Source organism: Dasypus novemcinctus, chromosome 5 (assembly GCF_030445035.2).
Source record: "Dasypus novemcinctus isolate mDasNov1 chromosome 5, mDasNov1.1.hap2, whole genome shotgun sequence".
Taxonomy (NCBI): Eukaryota; Metazoa; Chordata; class Mammalia; order Cingulata; family Dasypodidae; genus Dasypus; species Dasypus novemcinctus.
The window spans coordinates 107,427,849-107,449,125 of record NC_080677.1 but is presented as its reverse complement, the minus strand read 5'-3'; the positions used below and the strand labels follow the sequence as shown (position 1 = coordinate 107,449,125).

At 57.7% G+C, this 21,277-nt stretch overlaps 1 protein-coding gene across 5 annotated transcripts; it reads right to left on the bottom strand.

Moving 5' to 3' along the window:
• Positions 1–512: 512 nt before the first annotated feature.
• Positions 513–13,165, bottom strand: IRF5 (interferon regulatory factor 5). 5 transcript variants are annotated; one of them, XM_012527063.4, is made up of 9 exons: positions 13,088–13,165; positions 6,934–7,139; positions 3,989–4,178; positions 3,461–3,519; positions 2,946–2,979; positions 2,497–2,769; positions 1,858–2,250; positions 1,654–1,772; positions 513–1,396 (listed from the first exon to the last, which is right to left on the bottom strand). In XM_012527063.4, exons 2-9 carry the CDS (start codon positions 7,126–7,128, stop codon positions 1,157–1,159), a joined length of 1,503 nt encoding a protein of 500 aa, XP_012382517.2. In that variant the 5' UTR covers positions 7,129–7,139; positions 13,088–13,165; the 3' UTR covers positions 513–1,156. The 5 variants fall into 5 exon arrangements, with proteins under 5 accessions (XP_012382517.2, XP_012382518.2, XP_012382516.2 ...); XM_012527064.4 differs by having other exon boundaries at positions 13,019–13,142; XM_012527062.4 differs by lacking the exon at positions 13,088–13,165 and adding an exon at positions 12,711–12,938.
• Positions 13,166–21,277: the final 8,112 nt, after the last annotated feature.

The window sequence follows — 21,277 nt, the reverse complement described above, 5'->3', positions numbered from 1 at the left end:
ACATGGGGGTTTCATACCATTCTTCCTATTTTTGCAAATGTTTAAAATCTTCCAAAATAAAAAGATAAAAGACAGCAACAACACAAACTGCTCATGTCAGAAAATCACAACTGTGAGCCAAATTCAAAACATGAGCTACCAGTATGCAAGCAGTGTTCTAATGTGTTTACTAGCATATGAATATACATGAGGATAAAAAGATTGGTCCCCACTGTAGCTGGAATCCCAACACTTTCTTTTCCACCATTCCTTATGGGAAAATTGATGTGGACAGGATTTTTAGACTGGGCACACATTTAAAAATCCACCTGCTGGCTTCAGCCAGCCTCCTGGAAAGTGCAGGCAGCCAGCCAGAACTGACTCATCAGCCCGGAAGGCAGGCCCTCCCCATGTCAGCAGCCCCAGGGATGGAGGGCAAGGGCTAGGAGAAAGAGGGTCAGCTGGCTTCAGAAAAGGGATGGGAGAACAGCATGGAAGCAACTGGTACTGGAAAAAGTAAAGAAATGGACAAGTCTGTTTTTAATATTTATTAATGCAAAAATACATAAACTTCTACTTTCTACCCCAGGACTCTCAAGAAAGGGGGCAGCTGAGGGTCCTAAGTATGTGATATGACACATAAGTGCTCATATCTGTCTGAGGAGGGAGATGAGGAAGCAAGGCTTAAACTAGGACACTCCCAAGTCAGGCCAATACCTACAGAGGCCCTGCTGGGAGACCGAGCCCAAAGCACTCCTTGGCTCTTTTTTGCCAGAGGAAACGGGGGCAGCCACAAGAGTGGGCCACCCAAGGACAATTCACCCTGTACAGTGTGGCACCCTGGTTTGAGGGAGTTCCTTCTATGCTCACTGGTGCTGATGGAAAACAAGCTGAGTTTCTTCAAGAACAAAGCACGCCAGAGCTAGGAGATGAGAGGCAGATCTGGAGGAAGATAGAGCCCTCAAAGCGAAGCTGATTTCCAGTTTCGTCTCAGCCGCTGCTGGGAGAACCTGGAGCTTAGGACTCTCTTCCTTCTCCTTCTTGCCCAAATCTACTTCCAGGAGACCCTGAGATAGGACCCTGCGACCGGCCAGGTGCCCACTATGACGGGGGCGCCTCCACGTCAGTCTGTACAGCCACCCAGGAAGCCTGGGCAAGTCTCTTATCTGCAGCCTCATTATTGCATGCCTGCAGAGTGCATGGGCCAGGGCCCCTGGACAGCATCGAGGCCCGGCCCCGGAGGGACCACGGGCTGCACCCGCTGCTGGGTCTGCCAGAGGTGATGGAGCTCCTTGAACTGTTCCACCATGTGGTCTTTGAGGTCTGGGTTCGAGATCTGTAGCCGGATGCTATCAGCTGACCAAGAAAGTTCCCCTGAGAACATCTCCAGCAGCAACCGAGCTGCTACAGGCACCACCTGGGGGTGGGGAAGAGGAGACAGGACAGGGCTGCCAAGTCTAGCTGTGCATGAGGACATCCAGCAGGGGGCACCAGAAAGAAGCAGCACCTGTTTCTTGGCACAAAAGCTACTTATGTGGACAGACCTAACCCTTGATTATCTCTGGCAGCCAAGTTCACACCAACCCGAGAGCCCTGAGCCTCCACCCTGGGGCAAGGGTGTAGCCCCAGGATCCTCCAACATTCAAGGCAAGGCAGAGATGAGGATCAGTGTACCTGGACAGTAATGAGCTTCTTCTCTCGAGGTTTGCGGTCAGGCCATTCCTCCCCAAAACAGAAGAAGATCTCAAATGGGGGTGGGGTGTTGGTCTGGCCCTTCTGGAACAGGATGAGCTCTGGAGCAAGATCGAGACCCCTTGTCAGAGGCTAGAGCCAAGCTCCTGCAGCAGCAGGCCGGGAGGAAGGACATGGGGCTCTCACCATTGAGAAAATGCTCCAGGCTGAAGAGCTTGGTCTTCACCTCCCGCTGGATGGGGTTGGGGCGTGAGCCGTGGGCTGAGGCGCAGGGCCCGCTCCAGAACACCTTGCACTGGCACAGGCGGATGGCGTACAGGTCCTGGCCCTGCAGCTGGAGGATGAGCCCGCGGTCCAGGACATCCAGCAGCTGGTTGGTGTAGAACCGCTGCTTGTCGCTGGGGATGTCCTCAGGGCTGGGGAAGCGTACTTGCTCCAGGCTCACAGGGCCGAAGAGCTCCACCTGCTCCTGTGTGGCCTCCAGCTGGCTGTAGAAGAGCCGGCAGCCGTGCAGGTTGCTGATAGTGAGGGCACGGGGCGGCCGACCCCGGTACTGGAACTTGATCTCCAGGTCGGTCACTGCAGGAAGAGGGGCAGGCACGCCCAGGGCGTGAGCCCCAGGCCTCCCGCTTCCGCAGCTCCCTGAACTTTCCCTGCCCTCTCCACCCAACGGCCAGGCCCCGCCTCCTCCGCTCTCCCACTGACTTCCCCCCGCCCAAGGAGGGGCTGGCAGAAATGTCGTTCTTTGCCATCTTTCCGCCTCTTCGCAAACCCCTCCGCGGTGCCCCAGCTTTAGTCCTCCCAGCCTTGCCCCTGGGTCCTTACAGGGCAGCATGTGGGGGCTGATGAGCAGGTCAGGCAGGAGCTGTTCGCCTGCAGCGGGCAGGCTGGCAGCCACGGACCCAGGCTGCAGGCTCGGCAGGACCTTGGGGAGGAGGTCCCCAAAGGTGGCAGGGTCGCCTGAAGGAGGGGCCAGGAGGCCGCCGTCTGGAGCTGGGGGACCCAGCCCCACAGGCTGCTGGAGAGTGGGAGGCCACGGGAGCCCCTCTTTGGGTAAAGAATAGGGTACCATGGAGAGGCCAGGCTGCACTTTTTCTGCTGAGGGTGGGAGGGAGTGGACAGAGCCATTAATACCACTTGTAGGAACTGCCCCCGGGCCCACCTACTCCCAGCCCAGGGCCTTCCCCCAGCCTCCCTTCAGCTCCCCCCCCCACCTGTGGCACCCTGTGGCTTTGCCTTATACTAAGCCCCTCACCCCCACCTCCCGGCCCCACCTGTGATGCGCAGGTCTGGTAACCTCCTCTGGAGCTGATGGGAAGACACCAGCAAAGGAGGGAAGAGGTGGGGAAGAGAGAAGAGAGAAGGGAGCACAGGTTATTAACTCCATCTCCTCCTGGAGCAACCACACCTGAGAACCACCTGGCCGTTCCCTGGCTGCAGTCCCAGCCTTCCTGACCCAGTGCCTCCGTTTCCTCATGTGTCTCATTTCTTCACTTGCTAAACCCAAATGTGCGGATCAGCCAGACTGCGTTTGAGCATGCTTTATAACATCAAAGCCCCGGGAAGACACAAGGCGGTGCCTTTGTTCCTATCACTCAGAATCCCAAGGGAAGAAACTGCGAGAATGGCTGCAGAAGCAGCAGCAGGGCTTAGTGAAGGGAGCTGGCGAAATGCGAAAGCTGAGAGGGACGGACGGCAGAAAATGTCCTGACAAGGGCTCGAGCCACACTGCAGGGCCGCAGACGCTGGGAAGAACGGCACCCACGCCACTTCCCAGCCCCACACTCACCTCCTCTTCACCCTGCTCCTCTCCTTCCACAAAAGGGTAACTCTCACTGGGCTGTGCCTCTGCATAGCAAGGGAGAGAACAGAGAGAGGGGAAGGGAGCCAGTGGGTGAGGAGGTTCTGGACAGCCAGGGCAGCGCCTGACGCTCCTACCGTGGCTGCCCCCTCCCCAAAGCCACCCAAACACAGGATGAGGTGGAGGGCACAGCCACCAGGCATCTCAGGGCTCTCCCCCAACCCCTGACACTCAGCAACCAGGCCACCAGTAGTCACAGCTGTCCATGAGCCAAGGACGAGGGCCAGCTGAGGAAGATGGACACCCTCCTTCGGGAAAGACTAGCTCGGGGTCCGAGTCTGATCAGAACTCCTTCCTGGCCCTTCCTGGGGCCCTGGGTCGGATGACCAAGCGGGAGCCTGTCTCAGAGCACCGCATGCTGGAGAGGCCCTGGGCCTGCCCTGCACCCAAGAGGTCACGGTGGGGGGCCGGGCTCGGCAGCCCCCGAAGCGGTTCACACAGCGCCAGGCAGGATACCTGCGGGAGTAGGGCCATTGGAGCAGACCTCGTAGATCTTGTAGGGCTGAGGCGGCATTTCCCGGGGCCCGTCGAAGACGAGGTGGAAGTCGCGGCTCTTGTTCAGAGCGCAGCGCAGGTTGGCCTTCCACTTGGCGGGGTCGGCCTCATCCACCCCCTCGGTGTACTTCCCCGTCTCCATGGCCCAGGCCTGGGCAGGAAGAGAAGACAGCGATCACAGAGGACCGCAGCGATCACAGAGGACCTTGCCTGCTCACCAAAGCGCCAGCCACCTCCTGGCCTAGGCGAGTCGCTGCTGTGCACCAGAACTTTCAACACCACACCTAGCCTTGCCCCACCCCAGTGCCTCCCACAACATGGGAGGTGGGGCACAACTCTTCCCTCCTACAACATGGGAGATGGGGCACAAGCTCTTAGGGTTCCAATAGGCTAGGGGAAACCAATGCGCTTTGGGGTCACGGGCAAGCACAGATCCTGGGGGGGGGGCAAACAAGTGCAGTCTCCAAGGCGGGCAGCGTAATGTGGTGGATAAGGGCATGGGATCTGGAGGCAGACAGAGTTTGAATCTGGAACCAGCCACCTGCCAGCTGGGTGCCAGGGGCAACTCATTTCGCCTCTTTGCCTTGGTCTCCCCATCAGAGTACTCGCCCCACAGGATGGAAGTGAAGACTAATGGGTTAGTGCCCACAAAGCACTCAGAACTGTGCCCGCACACCGGAAGGGCTCCACACTTCAAAGAGGGCATTATTATTTTGGTGGGCAGTTTGGTGATGTAGTGATCCCAAATGTCAACCTTTTGACCCCAAAATTCAACTTCTAGGAATTTATCTTACCTATATACAAGCATCCACCCAAAATTGTGTACATACTAGGTTACTTTTTGCAGCATTCTTTTTAAAAGCAAAAACATCCCAAACAACTGAAAATACCCACCCATAGAGGGCTGGTTAAATTATGGTCAATCTGTAAAATGAAACAGTGGGCAGCAAAAAAAAAGAGAGAGAGAGAGAAAAGAGGAAATTTTTATATACTGACATGACATGTAGAGCTTCTTCAAGAAATATTAGGGGGAAGCAGATGTGGCTCAAGCAATTGGGCTCCCATCTACCATATAGGAGGTTAAGGGTTCAATACCCAGGTACTCCTGGTGAAGGCAAGCTGGCCCGTGTGGTGAGCTGGCCCAGGTGGAGTGCCCCCCCGCACAGAAGTGCCACCCTATTCAGGTGTGCCGGCCCACACGGAGAGCTGGCTCAGCAAGATGACGCAACAAAAAGAGACGCAGAGGAGAGATAATAAGAAACACAGCAGACCACGGAGCTGAGGTGGCACAAGAGAATGATCACCTCTCTCCCACTCCAGAAGGTCCCAGGATTGATTCCCAGAGCCATTAGATGAGAATACAAGCAGACACAGAAGAACACACAGAGAATGGACATGGAGAGCAGACAATGGGAGAAGGGGGGAGATATAAATAAATAAAATCTTAAAAAAAAAAAAGAAAAGAAATATTAGGTACAGAAAAGTATGTAGAAATCTGCCACTTTTGTCACAAGCAGAGGAAAGACAGGGATAAATGTGCTTGAAATATATAAAAACATCTCAGAAAGGATAAACACAAGACAGGTAACACTAGTTGCTTCTAATGAGAGCAGTGGGTAGCTTGGGGACAGGGGTGGGAGGGAGACCTTTCTCTGTAAATCATTTCACATCTTTTAAATTTTGACTGTGTTCTTATTTTAAAAATAAGAAATGCCTTTTCAAGTTTTGGAAAGGTAAAGATCAAGTGCAAAGATGACGAAAGATGTGTCTAATGATTTAAAAATATGTTCCCTTTGACCCAGCAATTTTTAACTCTAGGAACTAATCCCAAACAATTTAGGATAGGTAAAAGGTGAGAGTTTAGAGCATGTACACGGCAGTGTGGGCTTCAACGCCAAAATACTAAGAGCAACCCAATGTGCCCAAAACTGGGGACGGGGTGCCAAAACTGTGCTAAAGCCCTCCAAGGGAGCATTACACAGTCACTAAAACTGCTGTGGACACGTCACAAAGGAAAGCTGTTCCTGACAGTAGGTGGAAAATGCAGGTTATAAGGCAGACTATACGGTTTGATTCCATTTTTGCATTTCATATACACAGAAAACTGAACATATATTAATAAAAATAATTAGTATAAATATATTAATATATGGATATAAAATATATTAATAGTGGACACCCCCCAGCCTTAAGACTATGACTGGTCCTTTAGCTCATGTGTATTTGTATGCTAAGCATGTTCTCAGGTGTAATAGGAACCAAGTAAGGAGACAAGAACAGGAGGTAGGTAGAAGTGTTACAGGAAGGCCCTGCCTTGCTCTGGGGTGCAGGTCAGAAAAGGTGTATCTCGGGAAGTGGACCTGACCTAATGGATAGGGCGTCCGTCTGCCACATGGGGGGTCCACGGTTCAAACCCCGGGCCTCCTTGACCCGTGTGGAGCTGGCCCATGCGCAGTGCTGATGCGCGCAAGGAGTGCCCTGCCACGCAGGGGTGTCCCCTGCGTAGGGGAATCCCGTGCGCAAGGAGTGCACCCCATAAGGAGAGCCGCCCAGCGCGAAAGAAAGTGCAGCCTGCCCAGGAATGGTGCCGCACACACTGAGAGCTGACACAGCAAGATGACACAACAAAAAGAAACACAGATTCCCGGTGCTGCTGATAAGGATAGAAGCGGGCACAGAAGAACACACAGCGAATGGACACAGAGAGCAGACAATTGGGGGGCGCGGGGGGGAGATAAAAAAAGAAAAGGAAAAAAAAAAAGGCGTATCCCATGGCTGCGATACCTATTCTGGGGTCGCCTGCAGAAAGCACCTGGGAGAGTGGCCGAGCCCCTGGGAGGGGTGCCCCCCCGGGCAGGGAGCCCGAGAGTCCAGGCAGCACCCCGGCCGGCTCGCCTTGGACGTACCTTGAAGATGGTGTTATCTCCGTCCTGCCCAGGGCCGTGCCGCGTGGCATGGTGCCAGGGGATGTAGAAGGATTTCCTTTCCCCGTTGACCCACTGAAGCCCCGGGTACTGGCAGCTGTTCACCTGGGCCACCAGCCAGGGCTTCAGCCGCACCCGGCGGGGCGGCAGGGGAGCCCCGGGGGCAGGCTGGTTCATGGCAAGAGCGTCTGCAGAAGAACGGAGGGGGGGTCAGCAGAGCTGGGCCAGACGCTCCCGCCCCGGCGCGATCCCCAGCCTGGGCGGCGAGGGCTTCCCCCTTCCTCCCGGCCTGGGGACCCGGAATCTCTCCAGTGAGTCCAGGTGTTCAAGGCCAATTCTCTTTCCCAACCCTGGGCTTTCCTGTCGCAGGGTCAGTGCATCTGTGCGTTGTGTTTTGGGAGGAAGGAAAGGAGAGGATTTACAGCCGTAGCGGACACTGTGGGTGCCCCACCCAGACGCCCTTTACTCGCCGCTGACTAGCGGAACTGCACCCTTCTCCAGAGAAGTGGCCCTCAGCCACCTCACCCCAGGGGTTGCTCCCACCCTGCCCCTTGAGGGGACAGCACACAGCCAATGACTGGCTGACGTGGCCTTCCAAAGGCCAGGCCCTTCTTCCAGCGCGCTGGCCGGCTCAGGCTGGAGCCCGTCTTCAGCTGGTGCCACATCCCTGCTTAGCTTTTTGCCCTGCCTTGCCCTCCTCGCGCCCCTTCTCTTGAGAACTCCCTCAGTAAACCACCTAAACGAGAATCCCCACCGCAGGCTCTGCCTCCAGAAACCTGGCCTAAGACTAAAGCAGGAAGTTGGCACGTGTGCGAATGGAGGGAGGGATCCCACATCGGGTTCTCAGAGCCTCCCTTCTTCCTCAGTTTCCCTCAGGGGGGAAGCTTCCTTTGGGGAATCCCATCAGTCAATCTAAGTCCTCCCCAGCCAGCAAGGACAACGGCCACCAAACGTAGATCCTACCCCTCTAAAGCCATCAATTTCCTAGACTCTGATTCCGTCCCCTTCGCCTCCCACCACAGGTGCACTCGTTTAGCATTTATTAAGCACCTAACGCGTGCCTGTGCCCTACAGAGCTGCAAGAAATACACCTAGGGGACACACAGAGCCCCCCGCCCCTCCCCTCCACCTGCCCAACACCCTCTCCAGACCCCAAACCAGAAACCCTTCTCTTCCCAGCCCTGAGCTCCCTCCCTCCTCCGTCCACAAGCCCCCCCCCCCCCCCCCCCCGGTCCTTGACCCTTAGCCCTGCAAGCCCAGGGTCAGAGACAGAAAGGGCTGCGCCATCACAGCCACCCCCTCCTGAGGCTCAGAGCAAGGAGCTCGGGGCTGCGGCTGGGTGGGAAGGCAGGCTGCCTCCTCGGCAGGAAACACCCGAGATTCTGCGCACCTCTGTGTGTGCAAGCGTGGGCACGAGCCCTCCCCCATGGACCCTGCTTTGCTCTTCCCTGGTATCTCCTCCCCTCAAAGGCCCCACCATAAGTGAGGGGGGGTGGACAGGCATAAGGATGGGGGGGGCAGGGGTATCCCCATGAGGCCTTCTGCCTAAAACAAGGTCGAAGTGAAGACATGTGCCCACGCCTGCCTGTGGTGGAGTGGGCACCCCAGCCCAGCCAGCCCCACCACCCCTGCAAGCCTCACATTCCACTCCCAATAGCACGGGTGGCCCTAAACTCTTCTCCGTTGAGATTAGGGGTTCTGAGCTCTTGCTCCACCCTGCACTACCCACCCACCTTGTTTACCCCTCCAGGCGGGCAGCCCTACACTTCCTTTCTCACACTTCCTGCTACCCCCGGGCACCCTGCCTTGCCCTGGACCAAAATAGGACTTAAGAAATACCAGTCAAGTGAGTGCTATACCCCCAGACGCTGTAAGCACTCTGTCCCCAGCTGTCTATCTCCCCCACTAGCCCTGTTCTCTCCAGGATCCTGCTCTGACTCCGAGCAGGAAGGGAAAGTGAAGACTTAGGAGAGACCAGACCCAAGGGGAAGGCTGCCAGGGCTGTGGCTGGCAAGGACGCCAAGGGGGGCGGGCCGCAGGGGAGGCCTGGCAAAGGAAACGGGCATCCAGATGGGCCAAGAGAAGGCTCATGGGTGGGGGTGGGAGCTAACCTTAACATCTGGGGCACCACTGTGTGACACAGGGATTGGGTTCAGGGTCAACGCCAGGACACCTGGGGAACTAGTATCCCGAGAGGACTTGGCCCTCACAGCTACGCCACCCCTGTGAGTGTCTCTGGGGGACCTCGAACCCCAAGGGGCTTCCACACCTGTCTTGAGTGGGAAGTTGGTCCAGATGACATCTTGGGCCTGGACCCCCCTCTGTGGTTCCAGGCGTGCCTTGGCCTTGGAGCACTGAGCCTCGATTTCCCCTCAGGTTCCCTGCCAGGACCTTTTTGGACTGTGGCTGCCCAGTGCTAAGGAGTCTCCATCTGCAGGTCTCCCCTGGCAGTGCCCAGCTGTCAGGAGCCCCTGAAGGGTATGGCAGACCCTGTCTGGCCCAGGCACTGAAATGGGGAGGGTGGAAGGCTCCCGGCCCTGCCCCCAGGCCTCAGAAGGCTGTGGGCTCGGTTCCCCTTTCTGCACCAGCCTCCACCCCGCCCCAGGGGAAATGAAAGTGGCCAGACCGGACAACTGGGAAACCTGACTCACTGTGAACTGGGAGAGGGGAAGGGATGTGGAGATGGGGAGAAAATCCACAAGTGGGTCCCAAGACCAAAGCTTGACTCTCCCACCCCCATAGCTATTCCCCGACCCCCAAAGCTGACAGTCATTTACATTTAGTGCTGTTGGCTGCAAGGTCATTCCCCCCCCCCCCCCCCCGCCCCACTCAAGGACCCCAAGAGACTTTCCTCCGAGAATAGAGGGTTGGCAGTCGCCAGAGGCAGGCATGCTGGCTAAGTGGGCTGGAGGGCTGGAAGCACTGTTGGCGATGGCAAGCCCCCCACTGCCTCCACCCCCCACTGCTTCCCCCCACACACACACACAGCTGTGTGAGTGGGTAGAGTGGCCTGGAGACCAGAAAGGCTACTCCTCTGTCCCCTCTGGTCCAAGGCAAGGAAGAAGTCGGAGGCCAAGTCCAGCTGGCGGAGCGGACACCGCTGTTCAGCACAGCCAGGTTTTGAAATGAGTGCACGGTCCTCGCTGGCAGGGCTGCAGAGCCTTGAGGCAGCCTCGGGAGGGGCCATGGAGAAGGGCTCCCACCGCAGGCCGGGCCAGGGCTGAGGAGGATCTGTTCGCAGCCAGGTGGGCAGGCACCAGTCTTCCCTCAGCAAGACAAGCTCAGCAGAGGCCCCCGGAGTGGGGGGGTGGGAGGGCAGCCTACGTTCAGAACACCCATGAACTCTGAATGTCCATGCCTTCATGCCCCTGTCGCTACTGACCCCTCCAGAGAGAAACCATCAGGCTCCTAGCAAGCCCCAGACCCTAAGCCATAGCCCTCAGAAGTCCAGGCCCCCATGCCCCCTCCCCACTGCTGAGAGGAGGACCTTATTTTTAATCAGAGGGCACCGCTGGCCTGGGGTCGGCCCTGACCCCTTGACAGCTGAGCTCATCTGCCTTCTCAGATAAGGGGCTTGGAGGGCTGGGGTAAAATTTATGCAGCCAGCCCCAACGTGAGGTTTGTGGATTTGAGCCTAGATAATGGGGGAAACCAGCAGCTGCTCCACCAACTATCACAGAAAGTCAAAAGGGGTGGGGGCTGCTGAGGATGTCTGTGGTGAAGGCCCTGCCCTAGAGGCGCAGCCCAGGAGCCTCTGCGGGGTGGGGAGAAGCCAGGGATCACCCCCAGGGCCCTGCTGAGTCCCAGAAGACAGCCACCTGGGGAACCTGGCACACCTCCGCTCAGATGGAGGACGCGCCCCCGCCCTCCCCTGCCCCTCCCACCCCTGCTTCACAAGGGCCACCCCTGCTTCACAAGGGCCACCGAGTTCAGGGAGCAGGCAAGGGGTTCCGTGCCGCCCCCACCCCTAGGTGAGCAGACCGCTCCCGGCACCCCCCACCCCACTCCGGACAAGCTGAGGCTCTGGGGCGGCAGAGGCGGCACAGAGAAGCCCCCCTCGGCTTCCTCCCGTGGTGCGGGAGGAAGGACCCCTAAGAAAGGTCTTTGGGGGAAAGGGTGGTTTCCCAGTGCCTCTCCTAGACTTAGACGGGGGGGCACCGCAAACCTACAGCCCGAGGCCTGACTGCTAAGGGGGGCGGGAGGGAGGCCGGCATTCCGCCTTCCCGCCGCCCCCGCCCCAGGGCCTCGGGCTGTCCCCACCCGCCCCGCCTGCGTCTTCTCGGGTGCGGATCACTTATCCCGTCCCTGGGCCCGCGGGGACCGAGCCAGGCCGGGCCCATGCGGCCACCCCCGCAGACTCCTCCCCGGGAGGCCGCCCGCCCCTGCCGGCGAGCCCGCGCAGCACCTCCCCGAGCGCCCGCGCCTCCGGCTGGTGGGTCCCCGCGCTGCGGCGCCCACGAAAGCGGCGAGGCTAGGAAAGCCCCCGCCCCCTCGCGCAGGGACCCGCTCCCGCCCCTCGTGGGGTCCTAGAGGCAACGGCGCGGGGGCGGGGGGCGCGGCGCGCTTACGCGTCACCTCCTCCTGCCCCCGCATCCCGGCCACAGCAGTCTCACTTTCCTCCACTTTTAGACTCTCGATTGTTTCCGTCTTAAATTCGGGGTAAGGACGTAAAGAAACTGGCCCACGAGGTGCTGCGCCCCCTGTTTATTTTTTACTCTTGGAAGGCCGACGCCTCCTTTTCTGGGCCAAGAGGCAAAGGACGGCGCCTCCACCTGACACCATCTTCCCACAACCTCCGCCTGAATTCCTGCCCCTGCAGTTGCTCTCCGCGGCCTTAGATCCGCGGCGATGACCGCTTCCACCTCTTACCCAAAGGGGCGAGGGCTCCCCGCGGAAGAGGGATGAGCAGGGCACGGAAAGCGGGGATCGGGCCCCCCTCCAACCCGGTTATCCAGGCCTGCAGGGCCTAAAGCCAGACCCCCGCGGGGCACCCGGGCGCTCCCCATCCTTGGCCTCCAAAAGAGGCCGCGCGGGCGCCCCTGGCAGCGGTGCCGACTCAGCCGCTCGGGGCCTCTGGCTCCCTGGGCACCTGTGGGACGATGGCGGCTGGTGCCCGGTACCCCGAGCAGCTCGTGACCAAGAAGGCGCCCTGGAAGCCGCCAGACCCGCGGGGCGCGCCTTGAGGAGCAGGCGCCACCCCAAGTCCCGCGCTAGGCGGAGCGAGAGCCCGCCCGCAAATTCCAGTCCCCTGCCGGCCGCCCGCAGGAGCCTCGGGAGCGCGGGCCGAGGTGGATGGAGGCCGGGGGAGAGGGGTCAGCAACAGCGCCGGCACCGCTCCAGGCGCCCTCGGGCGTGCAGGCTGCGGCGCGGAGAGGAGGCGCGAGGTGCGGGGGCGCGCGGCGGCCGAGACCCACCTGCCCGCTGTGCGCCCGCGTGGCTGCGCCCGGAGCAGCGGCCGGGCGCGGCGCCGAGCTGCGCTCCTTGGGAGTTGTGCCTCCAGCCTGCGTGCCCGCCTGGCACTTCCGCGTCGCACCGCCCCCACCCTGGTGCCGCGGCCGCCGAGCGGCGTCCCAGCAGCGCCGCGCCCCGCCCCACGAACACCCGTGCCCCGCGCACTGATCCCGCGACCGCGGACCCTGGTGGGGCCCTACCGCCCCTCCCCCAGCCCCGGGCCCAGCGCAGGGACCCCGGAGAGACGCCAGAACAGACCGCTGGGCTCCTTCCGCAGTCCAGAACAGCGCCCGAGTCATTCGACAAACCTTCCCGCGCAGTGCTGAGCGCGCTCCGGGAGTTAGTCAGCCCTCGCCTTCCTGGAGCTGGAGCTCAGCTGCAGGCTCGGGCCGTTCACCCAGCCACGTACGAGGGCGCACCCACCGCCCGCGCTCCCCCGAGGATCGCCCCACGCCGGCGCCCGCCGCGGGCACTCCGGCGGGAGCACCTGCTCCTCGATGTGCCTGCAGGTGGCGGTCCTCGGGTCACTCTGTCCCTTTCTAATCCTCAACCCGGAACCTGCCTCACCCCAGTTCCCCCTCCCTGGACCTTTCAGGTCTGCGGCCGCTTCGCTCACCGCTCTCTTCCTATCTTGACCATCCATCCACCCTTCTGTTTTTCGGTTCCATAAATGGGCCTCGCTCACCGGGCTTAACCTTCACACGTCCTCTTCCTTCCCCTGGAACATTTTTCACTTCATAACTCCCAGTCTGTTTCACATTTTCTGCTTCAGCACCTCCTCCGGAAAGTCTCCCTTGACTTCCCCTTTTCCGTGGGGTTCCCTCGCTTCAGAGCTTATCCTCCCTGATTTCGCATGTGATTTTTTATTGAAGTGTATCATTCATATGTGAACACACATAAACAATAAGTGTATAGTAAAGATCGTGAACTTACAAAATAAACATACATAACATCACACAGGGGTCTCATACATCACCCCTCCACCAACACTTTGTATTGTTGTGAAATAATTTGTTACAAAGTCCTTATCTTTCATTTGGTGTATTTTTCCCCAACCCACATTATTTTTTAAAAATATATATTCTTGTTACGGATGTTGTGAACTTTCAAAGCAATCATACAGATGTGTAGATTTCCCATACAACACCATGCCATGGTGGAACATTTGTTACAGATTATGAGATAATATCATCAGACTATCATCACCAATTATGGTCCATAGCATACATGTGGCACGCTTTTTCCATACACCTCCATTACCAACACAGTACAGCTTTGGCATTGATGCAAGAATATTATAGTATTGCTGTTAACCATAGTCTATAGATCACACCAATTGTAGTTTTCCCATGCTTCTCCACATTCCCACCACCCTGCAATAATGATGTACCTCTGCTCTAACTCATCACTTGTGGTTTTAATTGTCTGAGTCCCACTCCACTCAGCTTCCTCAGGGAAAGGAAAGGCCATGCCTTTCTTTTCACTGTTAATTTTCTGTAATAATTTTTAAAATAAAAAATAAAATCATGTAAACTGTAGAAAATTTCCGAGTTAATTGGTTACATTTTAGATAGCAATTGAAATATATAAGTTCTCAATGGTACTCTGTATCCTTTCCAGTTTAGAGTTTTGTATTTTTAACAAATTAGATTTGTATTGGATAATGAATCTGATCTTTGACCTCTCCCTCCCCCTCCCCTGTCTCTCTAGGAATATCTGGGTTGCTCTTTATGCTGACCAATCTCATCAACACTTGGAATGTGTTGTCTTTTTGCCCTTCTCTTCTTTATCACTCTCTCTAGAGCCCTGTGGCAGTTTGAGATTATTTATGAATTCCAAAAAGAAATATTAGGTTTATAAACTGGTCTGTTTCTGTGGGCATGATAACTTTTTCATTGTATTAGATTCAGTTGAGATGCCTTTGATTAAATTAAGATTAGGGCTTTGATTTGACCACATCATTAGGACATGCAGGGTTGATTCCCTGCCCCCTTGGTGGGCTATATAAAGGGATAATCAATCAAGAAGACAAGAAAAGTAGATACACAGAGGATCCTGCAGCCCGGGGAGAGAGATGAGCCTGGTAGTCCACAGCTGACCTTGTGAAGAAAATAATCAGTTGAGCCTGGAAAGAAATGAGCCCTGGGAAGAGGGACAAGCCTTATCCCAGCCTTCAGGTGATATTGGAAGAAACTGGGACCACGAAGCCTTAAGAGGAAAGAGGAAGGCTGAATCCTCACAGACATCGCCTGCTATCTTGCTTCAACACGTGGCAACAGACTTCAGGGAAGGAAGTAACCTTGAGTTGGACTCTTTAGGGCCTTGTGACTGTAAGCTTCTACCCCAAATAAATACCCTTTATAAAAGCCAACAGGGTTCTGGTACTTTGCATCAGCACTCCTAATATAAAATGGAAATATAATTATATACAGATTATTCTATTATTCGTATCTCCTGAGTATTTCACTATTTCATAAGTTTAAAATGTAAAGTGGGGGGGGAGGATGGAAGCAGATGGGGAGATTGTTTTCTCTTTCTTTCTTTAAAAAAATAAACTGCTATTTAATTGAAAGTGACCCCACACACACACACACACAAATGGGAATCCTTTTTATTGGCTGACCAGACCAGCTGGTCTAGAAAATAAATCTGGAGTGGTAGCCAAGAGAAGCCTTCTTGAAAAATGTTGTGTGTATTTTACCAATAACAATTAAAATAAACAAACAAAAGAAGACTTCTTTTGTTTCAAATGACCTCCACACAGAATCAGAGGGACCATGAGACCCTAGGATTCTGCCACCAGTGCCACATCACCCACCGCTGTCCACTTTGCTCAGGTGATGTCCCCACTCTTGGAGCCCCTGAACTTTCCATCAAGAACCAGCAGGTAGGAGAAGGAGCAAAGCACTGTACCTTGCGTCCACCTCTGCTGTGTTCCGCCTAAGTGACGCAGGCAGCTCCTGTGAGCCCCCTTCCCTCATCTGTGAAAGGGAGACGATGCTCCCAAGGCCGCAGCACTGGTGAGAGGAGCCAGGGCTGCGGCTCCGCGGCAGGGCCGCTGGACGTGGATGCTGCCTTCCCTGGACCAGGGGAACCTGAGCCAACAGAACAGCTCCTGGGCAGGACGAGGCTGGGCCTGAGAGCAGCACCCCAGTCTCTTAGCAAGTTGAAGGGTGCCCCTGGCCTCCCCGGGGCGGCTTGTGGATGCGAAGGGGAAGACCAGCGAAGGGGAAGTGAGGCTGTGCCCGGCTTGGCGTGATCACTCCCGAGGCCCCGTGGCAGGGCAGGGTGTGCAGCCCGCAGGAGGCTGGGGCTGGTGTCCAGCCCCCGGAGGCCCCGCAGAGATGTGCGCCCTGACCCCTCACTCCAGGAGGCCAGGGCCCCACGGACGGAAGGCGTGGTCAGAGGCTTGTTCCCCTGATTTGGGTAGAAGCTTACGTGTGTGGTGGGGGGAGCCACGTCACCAAAGGGAACTGAGAGAAGCCGGGTGTGAGTGGTAGCGAGAGAGAAAAACGGTCCAAGGGGGCAGTGGACAAAACCCCTGCCCTACTCTGGACGAGCCCCCCTGCGTGCAGCCTGGGCAGGCCGCAGCTGCCTTTGCCTCCGGGAGACCCACTTCCCCTCTGCAGCCCGGCTCTCAGGGTTCTCCATTTCTTGTTGGCTGGATACCAGGCTCTGGCATCGCATCAGGGCTGAGTCAGCTTCTGGCTCCACAGTTCGGGAGCTGTGTCATCTTGAGCAATCCACTTACTCTCTTGGAGCTCCCGTTTCCCTCCTGTCTGTAAAGTGAGAATGCGAACATCGGTGCCACAGATTGGCTGTGAGGCTTCAACCCAGCAAACACTGACTGAGCGCCTTCTGCATGCCAGGATGAGGTGGTGGACAAACGGCCCAAACCCCTGCCCTCCTGTTCTATGGGGTGGGCAAGCCTGTGGGGACCTCACAGGCTGTTGTAAAGGCTGTGGCTCTGTGCGAGGGCGAGGGTCCCTGGAGGGATCCGAGCAGGGGCGTGACAGGGGACCTGACCTGGAGCACGCTCCCTCTGGCTTTTGTCTGTAGAGAGCATTTCGCAGCTTCTGACACCAAGAAGTGGCAGCTTTATGATCCGCGCCCAGGATGCTACAGCTGGGCTTTCTCCCCCTTTTTTGGTAACTCGGAGCTTTCTGTGGTGTGACCTGGAAGTCCCCCCGTTGGCCAGTATTGTCACCTGGATGCCTCTAGACCTGAGTCCCCGCCTCTGCCCACCCACGGCTCTTGCTGTTTGATCTCTTAACACACTCTGAGGTCAATGAGCTGCCCCAGACACCCTCATCCTTTCAGGCCTGGCTCTTCGCTCTCCCACCCCTTTTGTTAAGAACAAATGCTAACTGTACGTTTTATTAATACATATCAATAAAATTGATTTGTTAAAAAATATGTATATAAAAGAAGCAGTGCTGCTTCTCTCCTTGCCTGCCTGCAACCCGGTTCCAATTCCTTCTCCACAGACCCCGCTTGGCCCCCTGCCCTCCCCTGGGCTTAGCACCTGGCTCCAGCTGGAAGTCTCGGCTGGCCTCCTGCCCCTGCCTCTCTTTCTCATTTAAACCCGCCGATTCTGGAGTTTCAATCTTGCCTGGATGTCTCACCACCTTTTAAAAATAGATGTGGGGAGGCCTCCCCACCCCCCTGGGAGTGCTCCCCGGCCAGCTTCTGGGCTCTGCTCCTCCCCGCGGGGCCCTTGCCCGTGGCCTCCCCCTCAGAGCAGTCCTCAGTCAGTGCCTCTCCGGACCCTCGCCCCCACGCACACCCTCACCCGTCTGGGCGCCCGTCTGCCCCCCAGCCTCATCCCTCCTCCGGCGCCTGGTCTGATTCAAGAGCTCCTGAAATCTGCTGAGCTCAGCTCTCGGCTCGGACCACTTCCCTTTCCACTCCGGGCCGTGTCACGGAAGAGGCCGGGGCTCTGTGCCCCCCGCTGGCCTGGGGGACCTGCCCGGGGCGCGAGGCTCCTGGACAAGAAGGAAGAGGAGGGAACCGGCCTGGAAACCCACCTTCCGGGGCTCCTGCCGTGGGAACGGTGGGACCCAGCTTCCAGGGGCAGGGGCCAAGGCCGCTCCACAGGAGCCAGCTCAGCGCCCCTGGGGCCTCTCGTCCCAAGGCAGACCTCCTCGAAGCCCGGGGTCTGTGGGCTGCCCCCGGGGAGAGGGGGCCCTGCCGGGCACCCAGGGCCCCCCGCCTCGACGTGAGCCGCGGGGGGCTCTGCAGAGCTTACCAGCCAGATCCCACTCGAGCCCTTCAGCTCAGAACCGGGCCGGGGCCTCCCTGGCAGGGTGGGTGTCCCTCTGAGGAACCCTGAGGGCCTCGATTGGTCCAGGACGGCAGGGGCGGCAGGGGCGGCCGGGGGTGTCCGGCTCTCTTCAGCTGCGCCTGCACCTGAGGGAGGTGGGGGCTTGGCTCCTGAGACTCCTGAGTGGTGCTCTCTGCCCTGGAGCGGCTGGGGGTGGGGAGCCCCTCTGATGACACTTACATGAGGGGGGCATCCCAGCTGCCCCCTGCTTGGCCTCCTGAGGGGTGGGCTGGGCAGGGGGTTGAGGGTTGAGCATTTCAAATGAGGGGCAGGGAAGGAGATTTTGGGGCCAGTAGCCAAACAGAGCTCCTCTCTTGGGCCGTCCCAGAGGAGGGAGGTTGTCAGGCCTCCTGGAGGGGATTCTGGGGTAGGGTCCCGCCAGGCTGATGTTCCAGATCCTTGGCATCTCGCAGCTCTCCAGGCCAGGACCGGCGGAACCTGAGGCCCACCCAGACCCTGTGCCAGGCGGACTGGGCCTCGAGGGTGCTGGTGGACACGTGGGAGCAGGGCCGTGTCCTGCCCACCAGCACCAGGGCTAGGCCTCCCCTATTCCTCAGCCACGGGGAAGCTGACTGCCCCCCGACGGCTTGTTCCGGGGACTCTGCCAGGGCTGGGGTGGGGGTGCAGCAAGGAGCTTACGGGGGCTTCCTCAACGGGCGCTGACTTGAGGAGGCTTTGCTTTGCAGTGGCAGGCTCACAGGAGTGCCTGAAAGCCCTGGGCAAGGGGCCAGCGAGCCCAGGGATCCCCCATAGCTCTGGGGCACGGAGGTCAGGGAGGAGGGCATGGGGCAGGCGCGGCCCCTCACAGACAGCTGCAGAGAAGGACCAGGAGAGGTCGCCCAGGCTGCTGCTCAGGCTGAAGGGCCGTGCTGGTTGGCTCGCAGTTAGGAATGGACGTGCGTTTCGGTGGTCGCAGGCTGGCTGGCAGGAGGAGCAGATACAGCAACATAGTGCTGATGAGTCCTAGCTGCGGGCTAGACACTGAAAAGCACGTTTCATAAGCTACTGCATTTAGGAAAGTAGATGTGGCTCAACTGATAAAGCGTCCACCTACCATGTAGGAGGCCAAGGGTTCTATACCCCGGGCCTCCTGACCCATGTGATGGGCTGGCCCACGCGCAGTGCTGGTGCGCACAAGGAGTGCCGTGCCCCCAGGGGTGTCCCCCGTGTACAGGAGCCCCACGGGCAAGGAGTGTGCCCCACGAGGAGAGCTGCCCCACGCAAAAAAAGTGCAGCCTGCCCAAGAGTGGTGCCACACACATGGAGAGCTGACGCAGCAAGATGATGCAACAAAAAGAGACAGATTCCTGGTGCTGCCGAGAATGCAAGCAGACACAGAAGAACACACAGTGAATGGACACAAGAGAGCAGACAAGGGGGAGAAGGAGAGAAATAAATTTTAAAAAATAAAATAAGTTACTGCATTTAATTGCCACAAGTACCCACTATGAAATGGGTATCAGAATCCCCATTTACAGAGAAGTAACACTGAGTAACTTGTTCAAGTTCACGTGGTTAGTGGAGGGTGGCTCCCCCTTGCTGGCTTACCTCCCTCCAAGGAGCTGCCCACCTCCCTCGCCCCATCTCTCTGCCAGCCCCCCTTGCTTGCCCCCGCCCCAAGGTGGGGTGGGTGGTATGGGGCGCGGGTCGGGTGGGATGATAACGTCCAGTGCCCTCATCAGCTCCTTGGACACCAAGAATTTCCTGCAGGCAAGTGGCCTGCATGGCCCCTGGGGGGTGACACACAGGACAGCCCTTCCTCCATCCCATGGTCCCAGGGCCCTCCTGCAGGAGAGGGGTGGTGCAGGGAGGTGCCAAGGCTGAGAGACCCCCCACACACCCTATCCCTGCTCTCAACAGTGATGGGGCATTAGCATTTACTGGACACCTACTCTGCCCAACACTGAGGTTATATTTGATCCTCACAATGACCATACAAGTCAGGGGTATGTATTCTCTTCATTTGAGAGATAAGGAAATGAAGCTCAGAAAGGTCAGGCAGCTCACCCAAAAGCACACAGCACCTCATAAAATGAGGAGTTGGGATTTGAACAAGACGAACCAGAAGTGACATTTGATCACTTTGGAGTCAGGCAACCTGGGTTCAGGATCTATGTGACATCTAACCTTTCTGACTGTCAGTGTCCTCGTTTGTAAAATGAAAGCAGTGGAACTGCTCTGTATCTTCACCGTGGTGTTGCTTCCATGACTCTATGCATTTGCCAAAACTCACAGAACTGTGTGCTAGGACGAGTGGGTTTTACTGTAGGTTAAGAATAAAGAAAAATTTAAAAAGTGATTTGGAAGACGCAAATTATTTGGTTCATATTTGGTTCAAAATTATTGGTTCATATTCATATATCACAAAAGAGTGATATATGACAAAGAGACCTTAAAGAACTCTTCAAGTAAGTCTAACATGAAACCTAAGAAAGAAAGAGAAAAAGAACAGGTCCAGGAAACGCCTCTCACAGGAGGTAAGCTGGGGCTGCCCCTAGCTTCTCTGTCCCTCCCTCTCTCCAACCCAGCCCGGCTCCGGAGCCCATTGCCAAGTCATCCTGCTGGCGCTCTCCTGGCTTCTTCCCCACTCTTGGGCTCAGCGTTGTTCCAGAGGTTTGGGGACTTCCACCAGGCTCCCTGACTGCCCTGCGGACTCAGGCACAGGTGGCGCCCAAGGGACTAGTCGCCCTGGTTAGTGAGGTGTGCACTTGTGCAGTCGCCACGCTCCCCGGTGCCTGCCTCCTGGGGGGGAAGCAGAGCCTGGCCTGGAGCCCCCACGTTCTCAGAGCGCCCTAGGAGGCGGGGGCAGGGTCACGGCTGGTGGGGAGGGAGAGGGAGGGCGGGAGGAGCCTGCCCGCACAGGGCGCCAGTGCATTCTGGGTCCTGCCTGTCAGCCCTGAGTGCAGGTCCCAGGTTGTTTGTAAATCACCTCTCGTCAATCCCAGGGGGCTTTGGGGGTTGATGGAGGCTGCTGTGGGCGCACCGCCCTTGACTGTCCAAGGGTGCAGAGGCAGAGAGGCCATGATCCTCAAACCTCAGGGGGAAGGTCTCATGAGGACTCAGGGTCTCTGGGCTCCAGGAGCCAGCACTGGGATTGGGGTGCGGGTCAGGGTGAGGGGCCAGGGACCTAGGGTAGGTCTCCTCTTGAGGGGTCTCAAACGTGCCAAGCCCCGGGGATCTGGCCCAGGACCAGGCAGGCAGCATCTCCCACGAGTGGATGGTGGGCACCCAGGCCGAGCATAGCTGGGAGGAGGAGTGGGCGTCTGGGTGAGGGTTATAGGGTGCCCTCCCGCCACTGTGCTTCGGCTCTGTCCCCCACCCCAGCCAGGGGCTGACCCCTGACCCCTAAAGTCCTCAGTTTGGGGCCCTGCTTCTGGGTCCCAGGACACCCCACTCATGCCCACCAAGAGACCAAGCCCACAGCACGCGTGCCGCCACCCCCACCCCGCTTCGTGGCGGGTGACTAGGTCATGAGCTCCTCCCTTCGAGCCTGAGCCAGCCTCTCTGTCCTTCTCCAGTCCCCCAGACAGCCAGCACCAACCCCGTGGCACC

What these genes read in the sequence shown, in the direction of transcription:
- IRF5 (XM_012527063.4), bottom strand. Translation starts at nt 7,128, where the DNA reads ATGAACCAGCCTGCCCCCGGGGCTCCCCTGCCGCCCCGCCGGGTGCGG. An exon ending in CAGCCCCCACATGCTGCCCT is followed by an intron (nt 2,251 to 2,496) that starts GTAAGGACCCAG and finishes CTCTTCCTGCAG; the next exon opens with TGACCGACCTGGAGATCAAG. An exon ending in CCTGGAGCATTTTCTCAATG is followed by an intron (nt 1,773 to 1,857) that starts GTGAGAGCCCCA and finishes ATCTTGCTCCAG; the next exon opens with AGCTCATCCTGTTCCAGAAG.